The sequence below is a fragment of the Tympanuchus pallidicinctus genome, unplaced genomic scaffold, assembly GCF_026119805.1.
Source record: "Tympanuchus pallidicinctus isolate F22 unplaced genomic scaffold, pur_lepc_1.0 scaffold45, whole genome shotgun sequence".
In the NCBI taxonomy this organism is placed as follows: Eukaryota; Metazoa; Chordata; class Aves; order Galliformes; family Phasianidae; genus Tympanuchus; species Tympanuchus pallidicinctus.
In genome coordinates, this window is record NW_026294764.1 from 352756 (window position 1) to 371075 (window position 18320).

Here is an 18320-nt window from a genome sequence, read left to right on the forward strand (position 1 = left end):
CTGGCCATACACGGCTATGTATAGGCAGAGCAACATTTTTGCTTGGTGTAAACTTACGGAGATAGGAAAAGTTTACATTAACATCAACCAAGGCTTCCTCACGGGGCTGTTACCCATAGGCATCCAGTTCTGAGCTGTAACCTGGTGCCACCTGTGGGCTCTGGCCTGCCCTCCCTGCCAGGTCTCCTTGCCAGCCCCATCAGCAGGCAGCACAGTGACTCCTTGCATCACGCTGACAGCTGTAGTTGTCCTGCTGGTGATGCTCTGTGCACCACTCTGATGTCAGCACATCTTTCCCTGTCCAGGTCTATCGGCTCGGGGGAATTGCCAAGCTGGTGGAGCTGCTGCGCAGCACGAACCAAAACGTACAGCGGGCGGCAGCCGGAGCCCTCCGGAATTTGGTCTTCAGGAATCCAACCAACAAGATAGAAACCCGGCGGCAGAACGGGATAAGGGAGTGTGTGAGCCTCCTGAGGAGGACGGGGAACACCGAAATTCAGAAGCAGCTGACAGGTACACAGAGCCCCATAGCTGGTGTCAGTCCAACTCTGATAGCAGTGGCCTCATGCCCCCCAAGCGATCACCCCCCTCTCTGCATTTGTCCACGTTGCCTGATGCACAAAAGGCCATACTGGAAAGGGGATGTTTTGTGCTTCTATTGCTTGAAATCATGACCTAAGTTACGAGGCAGGGGAAGTCCTGGCTCTTCGGTGTCCCATGGGGTTTTCCCAGATTGCAATTGCCCATTGGGGTTGTTTCTATCTCAGGTTTCTCTGTGTTTGCTGGGACACTCTCTTGCCTTCCTGCACCCTGTTGGCTATCTGGTTGGTGTCTCATCTTTTCTTGAAGCATTGATGCAAGTTTGTTGGTGCAGGTCACCTTCAGCTCTGCCTGAGGCCCTGTGTGCAAACCTTCACAAGATTCCTGGAGAAATGCTTTCCTCCTGCAACCTAATAGCAGGAAACAACAATTCTGGGAGGAGAGACAATGCTTAGGTGCACATCTCCACATGATACTGTGTTCCTGTATCCCTGTAGGGGTAGGCAAAGACTTGAGCTTATCTCCATCTCCTTCCTAGGTCTGCTCTGGAACCTCTCCTCCACTGATGAATTAAAAGAGGAGTTGATACAAGAGGCCCTCCCCGTCTTGACAGACTGTGTTATCATCCCTTTCTCTGGCTGGTCCGATGGTGGCTGCAACAGGACAAGGGAAATTATCGACCCCGAAGTATTCTTCAATGCCACAGGGTGCTTGAGGTGAGTCGGCACACGGGGCCGTACTGAATTCTCTACTTGGGCAAAGCAAACATTTCCCCACTCATTTTAATAACTGTTTTGGCACAGCACAGTCCCACTGCACTGGGCTGTGCCCGGCAGCCCTGACCCGGCAGCTCGTAGTGCATTGGCCTGCTTGTCAGATGGGTCACCCACAAAGAGGAGGAGCAGGCTGAGCCCAGAGCAGCTCCCTTTTCCGCACCAGAACCAGAGCTCTTGTGCAGAGGATCTCCGTCCTGACTTGCTGTTTCTCCTACCGCCCTCCTCCACTTGGATGCGAGCTCCTTGTCTCACTGGGAACAAGTGGGGAAAAAAAAAACCAACCCTGTATAATTAGGTACTTTCATCAACTGAAGCTCTCCCCGAGGGAGCTTAGTGCCGACCGCACCCTTAGCAGACATGCAGCCAGCAGGAGCCGTATCTGCCTGTGAAACAAAATGGTTGAGTGCAGCATGGGCCCTTGGAGACGCGATGCTATCGTCCTCTGCAGCTGGGAACCGGGTCTGAAAGGCAGCCTTCCCCTGCAGCTGCATTTAAGACAATCCCAACCCGACACGCTGCCACAAAATAAGTCATTAAAATAAGGGAAGAAGAGTATGGTGGTAGTGTAAAAGGAGCTTTCCATGGAGTGTAACTCCAGCTAGGCTCTCTCCTGGGGATGCAGTTGGAGGCAGGGATATCCAGCAGCGAGTTGTGCTGGGCTGCAGGGCGGTCAGGAGCTCAGTGGGGCTGCAGGAGAGCAGGACGGTCAGGCTGGGAGCCCCCACTCATCTGACTCACAGCACTGCCACATCATAGGGATGTGGCATGCACGGGGATGAGAAGAGCCTTGGGTTTGCCCTGGGCTCAAGCCATTGCTGCTCAAGAATTTCTGGATTGCAGATGAATTCATGTTAATGAAGAGGCTGCAAATCACAGCAAACATCAAATCCAGTTCTGGAACGCCTGGAGTGAATATCTCACAATGACTGCCAACCTCTCTTTGTTTTTCATTTGCAAGCTACAAGCCAATAAAACAGGGAAGGAAAAAAAAAAAAGAAGCAAAAATAGAAAAAAAAAAAAAAAAAAAAAAAAGAAAAAGAAAAAAGTAATTTCCTGCTAGTGGAAAAACTCCCCTATCCTGGCAGCAGCCTGGCAGTGTGCTCAGGGATGCATTACAACCTGGTCAGTCCTACTGCTCCTCTTCAGCACGTCTGCCCCCATCTCTCTAAGCATTGATTGAGACCCTTTGCAGATCCACTCTTACAACCAATTGCATCTTCCTGCTTTTCCCAAGAATAACAGATAGTCTTTACTCCATCTTCTTGTTTTATCAAACACGCCTCCAAGGAGGCAATCAGCCTACAGAGCATCACTGTGTGTCTCTAAGGCCAAATACTGCTGATCTAGGAATACATCTACGCAAAATTCCTTATGAGGAATTTTCTCAGATGAAACCAATCCAGATGAGCAACATGGGTGCTCAGCACAAGAGTGATCCTACAGAAGGCCTCCAATGTGAGAGCCTTGATCAATCTCCAAAAAAGCCCAGCAAGTTAATTCAGCCAGCACCATGTCCAAGGTCTCTTGATAGATTAGATCTCTTGGATTAGAGAAATCCAACTAACCCTCTCCCCTCCTTCTCTCCTGACTTGCTCTGCAATGACTTTCTTCAGAAACCTCAGTTCTGCAGACATGGGACGTCAGACCATGCGAAATTACCCTGGCTTGATTGATTCTGTCATGACCTACGCCCAGAACTGCGTGGCTTCTAACCGACCTGATGACAAGGTACCAGCTGCTGCTCCACAGCTCTTTACTACTGTTCATCTCCATGGTTAATAACTGCAGTTTTGGGAGTAGCTCCAAAATCCTATCAAGCAAGCCTGAAAGGGGATGGGACTCTTTGTGGCTGCTCTTCCCCTACCAAACATGCAGTATAACTTTTAAAAATATAACTATTGCATAGCGTGTGTCCTCATGCAGCTATATGCAGTGCTGCTTTGTGTTTCCACCAAATGTGACACTTGCATTTTTGTTCTGGGGGTGATTTCAGTCTGTGGAGAACTGCATCTGCATCCTGCACAACCTCTCCTACCGCCTGGATGCTGAAGTTCCCAACAAATACACCCAACTCAACCACATGGCCCGGAGTGTTTACATGGACAAAACTCTCACAGGCTGCTTCAACAGCAGGAGTGGCAAAATGGAGGTAAGACATGATGCAGAGGGCTTGGCAATGTGCTCCTCAGCTTCCAGCAGGGACTGCAAGTGAGGAGCCGGATCTGAGCTTCCAATGTCTCATCTCTTTGCAGAATGATGAGTATGGTGTCCCTCTCCCTGAAGAGGATTTTAAACCCAAGGGACCCAGCTGGCTGTACCACTCTGATGCCATCCGCACCTACCTGTCCCTGATGGATCACAGCAAGAAAGATGCCACCCTGGAGGCTTGTGCTGGAGCCCTGCAGAACCTCACTGCGAGCCGAGGGCTGGTAAGCACTCCTCTGCATACGTGGCCAAACGTGCCAGCACCTTACAGCGGTCAGGAGCAGAAATGGCCTCCTTCAACCTCAGGGCAGTATTGCAGGGCTTTCCACACTTGATGATGCAGCTCAGGTGCTTATAAAAGCCAAAGATGAGTCCTTGCAGAGGCTAAAGTCAGCACTCCAAGGATTTATCCCGGGTCCGTGTGCCTTTCCAGGAGCTCCTCCAGGTTTCAGGATCTGAAAGGGGAAAGGGACAGACACCATAGCAGTGCCTGTGTGATGGGACAAGGGGAGGTGATTTCAAACTAAAAGAGTGGAGATTCAAATTGGATATAAGGAAAAAGCTCTTTGCTGTCAGGGTGGTGAGGCGCTGCACAGAGAGGCGGCGCTGCCCCATCCCTGCAGCCCCCCGAGGGCAGGGCTGTGAGCACTGCTGGGGCTGAGGGTGTCCCATGCACGGCAGGGAACGGGACCAGATGGCCTCTGAGGGCCCCTTCCAACTCAAACCGTTCTGATTCTACAATCGTACGATTTCCACTCTTGGTTGTAACACCAACATCTGTTGGTAGTGGCACCCTCCCTGCAAGACACCAGTGACTCCAGATGTACACTTGTGGCCAGGTGTCATTCACAGGAGAGAGGAAGGATGTGCACACACTGCCTGCGTGTGTGTTTGAAGCGAAAGGAGGCCGGAATCACGGGGTGGGTTGTGCTGTGGGTTGTGGTCACATCACAACTGCTGGTGGAATTACCCTCACAGATGTCCTATAGACACCTCAGTATGGAAGCACGAAGGTGACGCAGGCTGTGATGCTGCGGGCGTTGCAGGGGCTGGAGCACGGCGAGTTGCAGTGCCCAGTGTTGCTGCATGTCCCCACAGGCTGCGCTCACGTGGGCAAACCTCGACTTGTCTGTTTGTGTCAAACTTCATCAATTCTAATTTAAATAAGATGGCGAGGGAGATAAGGGGTAATTATTTTGTACGTAGGAGAGGTGTGTCACGTGTGCGGGGCGTTCCACCCAGCAGCTTGGTGTGATTCATTTGCTGGATGGCATTAACAGCTCTGACCTGCTGGGAGCTTCGGTTCCAAGGCTTTCTTTTGGGTTACGAGCCTTTCAATGTGAAATACTTTGGGTTTTTTTCTTCTGGTTTAACTAAACTGCCTCGCTAACAACGAGGATGGAGGTTGTCTCAATATGGGTAGATTTAATCAAAGATGTGGAGCTATTTGCTCCATGGAAATAAAAAGGCTTTCATCAGTCAAGAGTGGCTTCTTGGGGGCTGGGAAAGAAAACAAAGAATTGCCCCAGCAGCACTGAGATAACTTGTTTCAGCCTTCTGGAATAGGATGGTTGGAACAGACCTGGGTGTACATTAGGGTCTTCTCTCATAGTTTTTGTTCCGTCTCAGAGCTGGAATTGGGGTGGATTGCTGCATTTGTTGGTGCTTAAAGGAGAGAGAAACAGAGGAGAAGCTTGCAAAGCTTACTATAGCCCTTTAGCTGTTATAGGAGGACTATGAACTCTCCTCAGCCTCAGCTGTACACATCTCAGTTGCTGGCGTGGATCTATAATGCAGTGCATGTGTCTCCTGGCACACAGGAGGGACATTGGGTGTCAGCCCACGCAATGGGGTGCCTCCCAGCCTGTTCCCTCCATCTCCACTTCACTGCTGATGGATGTGTGTCACTCCAGCAGTGTGATGATATCTAATGGTGTGTAGCTGAGTTCAGATTAAACTCTATTAATAAGTGGGCAATTTATCAATGGTATGTGCTTCAAAGTCCAGAGCATTCAGCTGCATTGGCTACGCCCTAAGATCTTCTAGACTTACGTAAGCAAACATGAAATCAGGTTCCAAGATGTTTATTTTTGTCCTTCAGCTCATTATTTAGAGGTGTCATTAGCCATTTCTATTCCAAAGCAGACTATTAGTTGTGGCATGGCAGGGAGCTGAGCAAGGGCAAGTGGACATGAAAGGTAAAATTTCTCCATCAGTTGAGAATATTGGTTAGGAGATCCCTCAGGCCTCTAGAAAGAGGACAGAAATCCCTGCCATATGACAGAGGATGAGAGGCTGACTTATGGAGGAGTAAATGACAAAGTAGGTGGGATTAAGGCAGGAGAAAGTGTGCTTGTTTTGTAGTATGGCCACGTGTGTCCAGACCTGCACATGGTTGCAGGTGCATTCTTCCAGCACTGGAAGTCATGAGACGTTGCTGTTCTGTCTCTTAGATGTCCAATGCCATGAGCCAATTGATTGGGGTGAAGGAAAAAGGTTTGCCTCGCATCGCACGGCTCCTGCAGTCCAACAGCTCCGAAGTTGTCCGGTCTGGTGCTTCTTTGCTGAGCAACATGTCCCGACATCCTATCCTGCACAAAACCATGGGTAAGCCATTTCCACCACAGCAGAGTTCAGTACCATGTCTAGTTTCTACCTCCCTAATATCTGCTCTCCTCACTTTATAAACCCTGTAATAGGACTCAGCCAAGCTCCCACACTGGGCAAATGGTGTCATTTGTTCTGGTGAAAGGACCATTACAGGTGATATAAGCAGGCTTAACACAATGCATGCTCTCTCAGCCTTACAAGCAGACGGTGTGCTGAATGGGTAATGATGAATCTGCAGGGTTGGGAGGATGCAGTGCAGATGATAGCATTTGGGGAGCTGAGCCAGACTTGACCCAAATCATTACCTTTCCAGAGGTCCTCACCGTAGTTCTGGAAACCAACTAAAGCTGCCGTGCTGATATCATCCAGCACTATTAGTGCCTCCTTTGGGGAATAACGCTGCATTCTTGTGCTGAATAATGCTAACACAAATCATTTCATCCACCTGTGCTGAGTTTACTTAAGTGTTGATTGGAACATTCCGCCTCTTCAGCTCACCAGGTGCTCCCAGATGTATCACGTCTCCTGTCATTCCAGTCTGGAAATACCAACAGCTATGGCGAGATCATGACATCAGCTTGTTACACTCTGAGGAACCTCATCATGTCCAACCCACACCTGGGAAAGTGTTACTTGACAAGCAACATGCTCAATAATGTAGTAAGCCTGTGCCGAAATGGGTGAGTCTGGGGCAGAAGGCATGGAGAGGGTCTCAGGAAATTTGCTGCTCTACTGGGGTTGTGCTTGGCTTGAATGTTCACGTTGGTTCATCTTTTGGTTGGAGCGCTCGCCACAAATGGCCAAAACACAGCTGTGATGAGGCGTATACAGATTTTATACGTAGGTCCTCTGGTTTCCTCATCTGTACTCCATGAACTTCAACAGCTGAGCGGTCTCAGCAGATTTAGCCACTTTTCCTTGTGGGAATGGTTTGAGTTCTGTACCCTTTACAGCCCCGTGCAAAAGCTTGTCAACTCCTGCCGAACTGCGTGCTCATTTCTGGCCAAATTGCAGTTTACAGTCTTTGACCATATCTCCATTCCAAGACTCTCATCTCTCCTCCCATCTGGCTTTGAAATACCTTGTGCAAGCAGCCTATTGTTTTCTGTTATGAGAAGACATTCACAGGCCTTCTCCATCATCTTTTGACAAACCACTTACAATTTACCTCTTGTTCTATGGCAGCAAGGAGATTCTCAGTCATTACCAGTGGCTTCTCTGTTTAGGTTGGGCCTCAGCCAACAAATATCAGTCACTTCACTGCTTTTATATGCTTCCACTCTGCAACAAGCTCAATTAACACCAAACCCTGCCCTCTTCTAAGTCTTCATTGTTATGGATGGCATTAACTTCTGCCTGAAGTCCCGCTTGGGCTCCCTCGGACCAGTCTTCAGCTCATTACTGCTTCAGCAGAGCGTTGCACAACCAGGGCCATGCGTACAGAAATTGCCTGGGCTGTTCAGCATGATGAGCTTTGTTTCCAGTGACTCACTAACTGTGAGAGTTACTGAACTCCAGAGAAGTCTTCAATGTATTTCTCCTGACGGTGTCACAAATTCCTCCTGAGAAACTCCCATGTGAGTTTGAACTGTTTCCAGATATGGAAGCCATGTCCCTTCTGAACATTGGAGCTAACTTTACCCACTTCCCTGTACTTCTCTGAAGGCAAACGGGAAATTTCAGGGTAGCATTTGTCTATTCTTATGTCAGAAAGAGCCTCACATTCCCTGATGGCAGTAACTGGACCCGACAGCTCCTGTAGGGCTGCTGGCGATGCTGGACGCAGACCCCATGCTCCCCAAATCGCTGCTGGATTCCCCTTTCCCAGCCTCACAGCCAGCAGAAATAGAAAGCACAGAACATCCCAGCGGTGACCAAATCGCCATGGGGAGCACTGTGAGCATTTTGTGGGGCTTTCTCTGTTGGTTTGCCTCAGTTTCCCTGCAGACACTCTTGTAGTCACATTTTAGACATAACTCGCAGGCTGCAGCTGAGTTATGGACGCTTTCCCTTCCCACATTCCTCCCAGACACCAACCAGCACCCCTCAGAATTGGGCTCCCTTCCCCTGATGCTCCATGCTGGTGTATTCTCAGTGAAAGGCATAAACAGTTCCACACTTTATCTGATTGCTGTGGTTTCTTCTCCTTCCTGTTGCATCCAATTAGATAATTGTCTCAGTCTCCTGCATATATCCTCCTCTATGACACAGCCTTCATAGTGATGATGGCGTGTGCTCACGCTGTTATTTTCAATCCAAGTTAGCAAAATACTGCATATCCTAAATACCTCTGAGTTCATTGCTTTCAATGGCTGTTTGGCCAGATTATAATTTTCAGCCACAACATTTTTCTAAGTGTGGTCATTCTGATGACAGAGTATGGGATGGTTATAACCAGAGGAACCATTTTGCAATGAAAGCTCCTTCTCTTGGCCCAAAGCATTGCTCAAGAATTTCTTGCTGTGTGCTGCTCTTCCAGTCCTCCAGGCAGTGCCAGCAACACGATCTGCATCTCCCATGCGGTCATTCCGACCAGATTGAGTGTGGTCATTTCTTGTAGGCTGGAAGATTTTGGTATCATCTGTTGCGTCTTTTAGGGAAATGCCCTGGATTTGCTCATTGGGTTTTCACGCTCACAGGATGAAGCTTGCAGCTCCCACACTGCCAGCCCCATTTCTCATCAGCCCAGTGCAATGTTTGGAGGACGCATTTTGGTAGAAGCAGAGGACCATAGAATCACTGAAGTTGGAAGAGAGCTCTAAGGTCCCCAAGTTCAACCCCAGCTCATCCCCGCTATGCCCACCAACCACGTCCCTCAGTGCCACATCTACCCTCTTCTTGAAAGCCTTCCAGGGACGGTGGCTTTATGGAGCTGTACCATGCTGGCAGCCAGGGAGGTCTGATCCTGCTCCCCGTGACTGGGACAGGCTGGGGCTGTCGCAGGGCTCAGCACTCTCCCAAAGGCAGGACATGGTCCAGCAGATCAGGAGCAGCGATAACAGCTGGCACTGAGGTTTAGATCTGGGTTGTCATATGAAATGTTCCAGAATTATAGAAGATACTGTTATGACTCATGGTTTCGGAGCTGTTACGTGAGCAAGTATCTATTAACTTGTGCTGAGCAAGGACTTCTGGTTACAGTTGTTATTGTGAGCGCAGAGCCTTTCCCTGTGCTGCCCTCCTGAGGGATTCGCCCACAGCGTCCCCATGGAGCCCACATTGGCACCACTTCACTTCCTCACCCTCCCAAATTTCACACTCCAGAAGCACTTTTTCAGCTCCGTTCTTCAGCTCTGACCTTCCCTTCCTGCTCGTTCTGTTCTGGTCCCAGGGCATGTTGTCACGTAACATTGCTGGGGGAGCAACGAAGGGTTGGACTCAACGATGGGTCCCTTCCAACTGGGAGTACTGATGGTTCTGGGATTTCATTGGCAGTCATCTGTCAAGCCAGCGAATGCCCGGCTGGAGGTGGCTCCTGGTGCTGCTTTGTGGCTGTCCATAACTCCTCAATGTTGCTTTCGTCTTCCCAGCTCCTGTCCAAAAGCAGCTGAAGCTGCTCGCCTCCTCCTGACAGACCTTTGGTCGAACAGGGAGCTCCAGAGTGTGCTCAAGCAGGTAAGGAGAACACCTCTGCATTTTGGCTGGTGGCACAGCCCCACAACACTCCACGAGGTTGCAGAGATCTTTGTGAGGTTCCTTCTCTCTTTTCTCCCACTTTCTTCTGCACCCGTAGCCCTACCCTGTGGTCACATCACCTCTATAGTCAGAATAACCTCTACAGCCCCTAAGAGGAATATTTAGGATTTATTTTACACCCCGCAACAGAAACTGCAGAAGTGCTGGAGAGTCAGGGCGCAGAGCCAGATCCCAGCCCTGTGGCTCGCTTTGAACCAGATGGGTTTTTCCAGCTCACCAACAGCAGCACCTGCACAGAGCAAATGGCTAAATTAAAGAGAAGGAGTAACATCCACAAAGGGGAATTCCCCAGGGGCAGGAAGGCAGAGAGAGCCTGAATATTGTTCTTCTCTTAACGGTGAGGGACTTTCTCCGTGGGAGCTGGTGTAGCTTTGCACTGGTGCTGCCCACTCGTTTTGGTGGGACTGGGTCGTGCAGGTGCTCCTGCAGGTGGTCGTTGCACTGGGTGCACATCAGGGTGGGAGTCAGCAAGCAGAGATGCACCATGCATGTATCAGTGCCATTTTTCCAGGATGGGCAATAAGATGAACTAACATTCAGTAAAGGACCAAGGGAAGATTTCTCCTGGTAGAGCTGGAGGAGCCCAGCAGAAAAGGGAGGTTCATCCGAGAAGGTCCATCCATGAAGGTGACCACTCATGTGTTGAGGACATGAAGAGAGTGGAGGAGTCTGAGAATGGGGCACGCTTTATAAGGATGCTTTTGAATTGGCCAGGGGGGGGGTCTTCCTCAGCAGTTGATAGCTATCCATTCTGAAAGCAATGCACATTCACTGCTCTCCACATCCACCTGCTTTTTCAGCAAGGATTTGATAAGAACATGATGGGATCTTTAGCTGGGACGACCTTCAGGACTCTTCCTTCCAGATTTTAGGAGCCTCTCCACACACATTTGGGCTGCAGGTGAGAATGGGGCCCTCATCCATGGGGAAGGGTGGCATGGGGGCACAGAAACTGGGGACAGGGCGAGGGAAAAGACTGAAAGTTGGGTATGGATGAAAAGAAATGATATCATCAATGCTTTAATATCTGGGTCTCTCTTTTTCTTTGTTTTTTTTTCAGAGATTGGAATTGGTTCATCTCCAGGAACACAACCCGTTCACAGCTCCTTAGGATGTTAAAGATGTGGAGTGCCTGTGAGTTAAACTCAACTGTAAAGCAAACCAAACATACGGATTTCATGTGGATCGTACTGATATTTTTAAGCATTCTCTTCTTTTTTTTGGGAGGGGGGTGGGAGGGGGAGAAGGGACTTTCATGGAGGTTATAGTTTCTTGATGTCAATATTTTTATTTTTTTGCAAAGAGTGTTTCTGTGTAACTATGCCCACGTTGCTGTGGTGTGCATGCGGCCAACGCTCACACCTGGCGAGCAGGGCTGAGTCCCCACCAAAACTCAGTGTCAGCTGTGCAGTTTCAGCCCCTCGCGCGTAAGACAAATCCCACCCGATCCATGCAACAAATGCTGCCGCACCAAATTCTTGTCACAACCCATTTTCACCCAGAAGTGCAAAAATTGCCGGTTCGATGTTGTCCCCACGTTGCATATGGCTGTTATCAACAGATACACACAGAACTCTTCTTTAAAAAGGCTGCTTCTTCCTAACAGTTACGAACATGGGCTTCTTTCCTGCTTCTGATTTTTCTTCTCCTATGAGCTCTCATAGTTATTAGTATTTCCTCTCCTGTCACCTAAACTCTTTATCTCCAGAAGCAAATTGTTGGCTGCTGATTCTCCCCTGGCACTCAGCAACTGCTCTCTGAAGCTGTATGGACAGTGCTAACACAGAGCACGGTCTCACCAGGTGCCAAATCAATCACTGGGCACTGGAACAATGCAGCCATGGGACCAGGTGTGGAGAAATACGGCTTTTGGGAAGCTGGAGCCAGGAGGAGGAGCTGGCTTTGCCCAGCATCACTGAGTGCCAAGAGTGAGGGATGTGGATCCTTCGTCATCAGGCTTTGTTTGTACCAAGCAATGTAATGAAATAGCAAAAATGGAAAAGCATGTGAGAAATGTGAGCTCGGAGGCACAGGGGGAGGATCAGCAGAGGATGCACTGCAGGGGCACAGAGATGTGCAGATGTGGAGGGTGCAGGAGGCGCTTGGGAAGGATGGGTTACAGAGCTGAGTCTGGGCAGGGAGAAGCAGTCTGGTGTTTGCAGGGTTCAGGAGGGTTCAGCTCCTCGCTTGGTGACAGCTGGCACATCCCATCGACCTGGCAGGGTGACTTCAGCTCTGCTCTGGGCAGCATCATCCCCACTCAGAGCACAGGGCGCAGAGCAGAGGAGCCCCAGCCGCTTCTCTCTTGGCCTGCAAAGGGCGGCTCAGCCTTGTGCACTTTAATGAGCAACAGCTATTTGCTTGCATTCACCCACGTTCAGTCGAGAGCTTTCTGTGCGGAGCTCCCAGCCAAATGAAAGAGCAAAAAGCACCTTTGAAGTGGAGAGCTGGAACCAGGCGAATCCGGTAGGACAGTTTCAGGAGCATTTAAACAGCAGCGGAGGAGCCCAGGCCTGTGGGCATGCCCTCACCACGGCTGCCAGCTGTTGCATAGCTGGTGCATGCCCTCATTTCATGGTTCAGAACGTTTTTGGCAGGACCCAACTCTATGGACGTCCAGAAAGGCTGCAGTGTCCGCAGGAAGGGTTGTTGCAGTTTGGCTTTAGGATTACGCTGCGTGCAATTTTGCATTCAGATTTGTTCCTGTAATTACACGTTAGGCAGAAGTCCTGGGAGCTAATGTTTTTCCCTGTAAAATTAATTGGGAAAGCTAACTGCAAAATGTAATGATGGAATATTGAGGAAATTCATTCTAATTGACTGTTATTTGAGCTTTATTCTAAAGCAGTGCTGCTGCTTTCACCGGTAATGCAATTTACAGCAGCACTATGTTAGGCACAAAGAGCTGCAGTAATCATCCCACAATTAAATTTACAAGTCCTGGAGGTTTCGTTACAAAGTACTGAGCTCAGAGGATTGGATGCATCGTTCCCATCAGTGTCAATGACGTACAGCAAAGCTGACCAAACGACACAAATTAAAACTGTCTCCATCCTTGGAGATCTCATATAGAATCACGGAATTGCTGGAGCTGGAAGGGACCTTTGAAGGTCATCTGGTCCAACTGTCCTGCAGTGAAGCTGATCTTCAGCTCTTGGCTGCACACAGCCCTGGATGCTCTCTCTGCCCTGAGCTGGGAGCTCCCTCCAGCCTCAGTTTCCCTACAGTGCTGCAGGTTGCTGCTCTCATACCTCAGAATACAGCCGACCCAGGAGAGCAGGGCTGAGCTGCGGCCCCTCTGACACCCCTGGGCTCTTTGCAGCTCTTTTTCCCCCCTAGGAAACTCTCTGATACTCATCTCTATTTCCCTCTCGGTCTCTCTGTGTTAAATCTGGACTACAGACTCTACCTACGTAGGTGAAGTGATGCTGATGTCTGGCAGTGTAAGGAAAACCTCTGCTGTTGCTCATACCCAGCGGTCTGGGGACCTTCTTTTCCAAACTACACTTCTCCCAGGGGCAGAGCTCAGCACCGGGATGCTGCTTTCACTTTTTTCCACCAATCTTCTTCCTTCAAGGGAGACATTGCTTCATAGAGGCAGATCTTTAGCTGAGATATGCTCCTTGCTGAGCTGTTTTCCTGTTTTTTCCCTGTGTAAAAGGCAAGGCAGGGTGGATCTGCAGGGATACAGCTGGGGCAGGTCTGCAGGGCATGGGTTGGAGTGATGGAGAACTACTGAAGAGGGAAGGACCACAGCGAGCAGCACCCTGATCTCTGCCAGCAGCAGAATAAGAGCAATTGGGGCTTGATTTGTGCGCAGGACACACAACCATGTAAATAAATACCACGCTTGTTTGTCCTGGGCTTAGCAGAGCTTTTTGGCCTGTTTTCTCTTAAATGCTTTATTTGTTTCGTGTATGTACAATCCAACCCACCCCAGCATTTCAGAAGCCTCATGGACTGCATGAAAGGCAGAAGGCAGTTTTATTCCTCTCTGACCACACAGCAGTTTGAGACCACCCGAGCCTGCCAGTCCATAGCTATACAGTGTATTCTGTAAGATATAGGTATGTGAGAATAACGTATCAGAGTTTTGTTTTGGCTGTACTGTATGTATTTGCTTCATTGGAAAAGCTGGAATCAATAAAAGTTGCTGGAATTTCTTCAAGCCAGTTGTTGCACATGGATTTATTTTGGTTGTCTGGCTGTGAGCTTTCTTGGGGAGTCACCATCAGTTACCACTGCAGTCTATGGAGGTCTATCTGTTGATTTCACCACTTGGGTGTCACTGGGATGGGAGCCTGGAGTTCCCTCCAAGCAGTTGTGGTCACTCTAAGGCCATCGTTTGCATATGCTAAGATTATTTCACCCCAAATGCATCACCAGCACTTTTCTATGCTGGTGTCTCTGTGTCATTTAGCACCCATTCCTTATTGGTCTCCAGTTCATTGGAGTTTCACACACAAACATCACCTTTAGTCCTCAGGCACACGGAGATGTGTGGATTCTTCATGCTAATCAGGAGCAAATTCAAGGCTGCTCTGGGGATTTCCCAGCCTGCTCCAAGGAACTGCTGTCAGCAGCACTGAAGAGTTTGGTCTCTGCTTTGCATCCTGCAGCAGCTGTAACCTGGTATGGGGATTAAGGGACCCACAGAAGACACAGTGCTCTCCAAGCTGGGGAGCTCAAAGCCAGCCAGGAAGCAGCACTCTCTTGATCTCCATAAGATGGCTCTTCAAAGAGGAAACCTGCCAAAGGGAAGGTGATCTCAGCTACAAAGCGTGTTTAGTTTGTTTACTCGTGGCACGGCTTAGGAATGATGCTCAGCCCTGACCAGTATCTTACAAGAGGATTCGTAGCTATCAGACAGGCATGGCACATCCTGCAAATCCATGCTCAGGAAAAGGGGAGGACATCCTGCCATGCTCAGAGCTCCCCTCTGGAAGCACCCTGTGCCGAGACCTCTGAGGGGTGGGAGGACAGCAGGGGACGCAGCTCAAAGGCAAAGCCCCGAAACCCAAACTTCTTAATCAGTCTTGGATGGATCTCACACACCAACACTTAGAAACCAAAATTGCATTGGCAACCACCATCATTCCTTACTCAAGCTGCTTCTAGGCCATAGTGCAGCAGGCACGTTTCCAGTTGGTTTTGGATGGAGTGCCTCAGTAATTGCCTTATAAAAGCCCTTCTGAAACAACGTATCCAGAACTCCTTGAGAGGATTAATTGTCAGTACCACATGTAGTGATGGTGTCCATTCCACAGCTTTTTCAGGTACAAACAGCACCTGCAGGCACAGCTGAGTCCAGTCATATAGGTTACAGGCTACAAGAGCAAATAGTCTTCTACATGATGCATTACCCAGTGTTTGGGTCTCTCTCCATCCATTTGAAGCGTATAAAGTGAATCTTGAAAATGCTTCCATTTGGGACCAGTATCCTTCATACAAGCACACAAAAGAAGCTCATTTTCAGGCAGGTGTAGTGGCAATGCTAAGTCAGGGATTGAAGCAGAGATGGAGCACTGGTGGGAAGGCAGGGCCAACCCAGGGGAGCTCAGGTGCGTGCAGTGCAGCTGACTGGACGGAGTGGAGCCAGGATGCATCCCTTCCCAGAACTCATTTAGGGGTTGGCAGTGGAGATGAGGGCATTTCACTGGAGATCCCTGCATATCTGAGGCCTTCTGAAGGTAAGCAGCTGCTTTCCTTTATTTCTGTGCCTGCAGCTGTTGCATTTGAGCAAATCTTCCCTTGCTGCAGCTCTAGGATCTTGCTGTTCTGCTGCCATTGCTGGGCTTTCCATAGCGTTGCAGCAGGGAATCTTGTAGATACACACTGTTGTGCTCAGAGCGTTCTCAGGCCTGTGGGATGTGTTCCCCACAGATCCCAGGCTTCCCCCAAAATGCTCCACTGCCCCAGGTCATCTCCAAAAGCCCAATTTGGGCTCATTAAACAGCCCAGAGATCACACTGCAGAGCACACCGAGCCTCATCCACACCTCACAACAGCACAAATGACCCGGTGGTGCCACCACCCCATGCTGGAGCACAACAGAGCTCCCCTATCTTGGTTTCCCCAAGCAGAGGCACCGCTGTGGCATCCCAGTCCCACGTGGCACGCTCCTCCAGGACACGGGTATCCTGTACCCAGAAACCCTGCTCCATACGGGCCCGGTGCATGCAGAACAGCTTCAGTGTATGCACGGCACCTGCAGACCATGGCCCTACAGCACTCACACACCCCTGCTCCAGGGCATCCCCACTGTGGGAGCCGGGGGTCAGGGAGAGCATGAGTGCCGTGTGAGGTGCAGTGACTCATCCCCTATTTTCCTTCCCTGCAACGTGTGCAGCTTTGTGCTCCTCTATCACATAACCCTCATTTGTATCCTTCCCACAGCTGCGTCTCCTTGCAGATGCAATCTCACTGCGACAGAAGTTGTTCTCTATGCAGGATGGCACTCAGCCCCTTTTTGGTGTTTTGCTCAGAGCTGTGGGTGCCCCATCCCCAAAGGTGCTGAAGGCCACGGATGGGACTCTGGGCAGCCTGAACTGGTGGGAGCAGCCAGTCCACTGCAGGGGTGGAATGATATGGGCATGAAGGTGCTTTCCAACCCAAGCCATGTGATGGCTTTTTGCACTGAGTGTCCTCCATCCATCCAGGCCTCAGTGATGCTCTTCCAGTTTCTGGTGCAGCCTCCTGAGCCTTGGAAATCTCACACTGAGTGGGCAAACACCACAACAGGTCCTGAGCAATGCTTCTGCCAGTGCTGCAGGTCCTGGCTGGGATCCCAGCTGTCGCAGAGCTGTGAGGTGGGCACAGCTGAGCTCTGCTTGAGCAGCTCAGTGCTGCCATACCTGGAGCAAAGCAGGAGTCCTGCCCGAGCCTGGTGCCTCCGGTACCTGTGGATCAATTCTGCAAATGTAATCATAGAATCACTATAGAATAGAATGATTTGGGCTGGAAGAGACCTCAAAGATCATCTAGTTCCGAATGGGGAGCAAAGCCAGAGCAATACCCTGCACAGTTGTGCCTGGCCTCCCAGAGCAATGCAATGGAAAAAGAGCCGGTAGAGATTTCCAGAAATGGTAGCGCTTTTGGGAGCCCTGGCACTCCAAAACCCAAATACTTTCCCATAGAAGCAGAGTTCCTCCCTCCTTTCCCTTCTCAAGGAGCCTCACAAGAGCACTGCAAGTTCTCACCTAACAGATCTGAGCTCAGGCAATAACAGTGGCTGCTTTTGGGTCCTGAGGCCAAGTTTCAGTCTGAGGGATGACCCAGGCTGCACAACGAAGCACAGCAGGGATTTGCTTCGCACATCTTGTTGCTTTCCCTCCTACTTTCTCTATTCTTTCCCTGGAAGTCTCTTTATCTCACAAGATGGGTAACTCTTGCTCCGATCCTTCATGGCAGAACAGGAAAATCAGTCTCACATCAGCAGAGCTGAAAGAGCTAAAAAAAAAAAAAAAAAGGAAAATGTGAGATTCTCCCTTTGAGTGCCTTTGAGCCCCACCCTGAGCTTTTCTGCAGCGTTTCACCCGCTTGGAAACTGATTCTCACTTCCTTGCAGGGAAGGAGGAGCAGCCCATGGAGGTGAGGGTGATGATTCAGCATCACAGAGGGACCATGGGTGGGATCACAGAGAGACTTTGGCTTTCCCAGGCTGCAGCACATCTCTGTTATTTCTGTCTGTGCAATGACATCCTGGCTGTCCCCATCTTGCTTATTTTCTTTTTTTTTTTCTCTTTTCCCAAGCACAATCCAGAAACAGCATCAAAATTATTTCCTGTGAGAAGCTAAGGGTTAAAGAGGGAGGCGAGAACACAGGTAAGTGTTTATGCTATCCAAACAGTGACTGGTGCACAGAGCAAAACCCACACCCACCTCTTTCCTGCCCCAGGAACCTGGGTGAAGCAGCAGCGTCCCTGCAGGGCTCAGGAACCGTGAGAAAACCAACGGCACACAGCAATTCAGAGCCCCACCTCGCCCAGGGCAGGAGGAGCAGAGCTTACAGCACCCCAGGAAAGTCGGAGACAGCGCTGCAGCCCGTGGAGCTGCAGGTAGAAAAGGGGTAAAGCTGTGCACTGAATTAGCCTGCACAGCAGCTGCTGGGATCATGAGAACCAATTGAGTTTTTCACAGTATTTTTTCCTTGTGGAATTTCCCCTCTCAGCCTTCTGTGTCCCAGGCTGAACAGCCCCGGGGCTCTCAGCCTTTGCCCATAAGGGAGATGCTCCAGGCCCCCCACCTCCCTGCTGGCCACACTCTTTGTGATGCACCCCAGGGTACCACTGGCCTTCTTGGCCACCAGAGCACACTGCAGGCTCATGGTCAACCGTAATGCCCCAGGGCTGCTCCTTTCCTAAGTGCCCAGGACCAAGAGCGTCCTCTGCCTGGACCAGGGAAGCCAGGGGTTATCCTTATTCCAAGGCACAAGTCTGAGATGTTTTAGCTAGACACTGACATTTCAAAAAGGATGAGTGGTTTCAGAGCACA

General features: G+C 50.0%; 1 protein-coding gene across 2 annotated transcripts in view; it reads left to right on the forward strand.

The window, feature by feature from the left end:
- PKP1 (plakophilin 1) overlaps positions 1 to 11046 on the forward strand; it is a 33117-nt gene extending 22071 nt beyond the window's left edge. For both annotated transcript variants that reach the window (XM_052702547.1, XM_052702548.1), the window contains exons 5-14: positions 306 to 513; positions 1079 to 1256; positions 2930 to 3044; positions 3310 to 3465; positions 3569 to 3745; positions 5975 to 6128; positions 6625 to 6811; positions 9662 to 9746; positions 10628 to 10728; positions 10888 to 11046. In XM_052702547.1, coding sequence (XP_052558507.1) covers positions 306 to 513; positions 1079 to 1256; positions 2930 to 3044; positions 3310 to 3465; positions 3569 to 3745; positions 5975 to 6128; positions 6625 to 6811; positions 9662 to 9746; positions 10628 to 10699 — 1332 coding nt within the window. In that variant the 3' untranslated portion in view covers positions 10700 to 10728; positions 10888 to 11046. The remainder of the gene's footprint in view (positions 1 to 305; positions 514 to 1078; positions 1257 to 2929; positions 3045 to 3309; positions 3466 to 3568; positions 3746 to 5974; positions 6129 to 6624; positions 6812 to 9661; positions 9747 to 10627; positions 10729 to 10887) is intronic.
- Positions 11047 to 18320: the final 7274 nt, after the last annotated feature.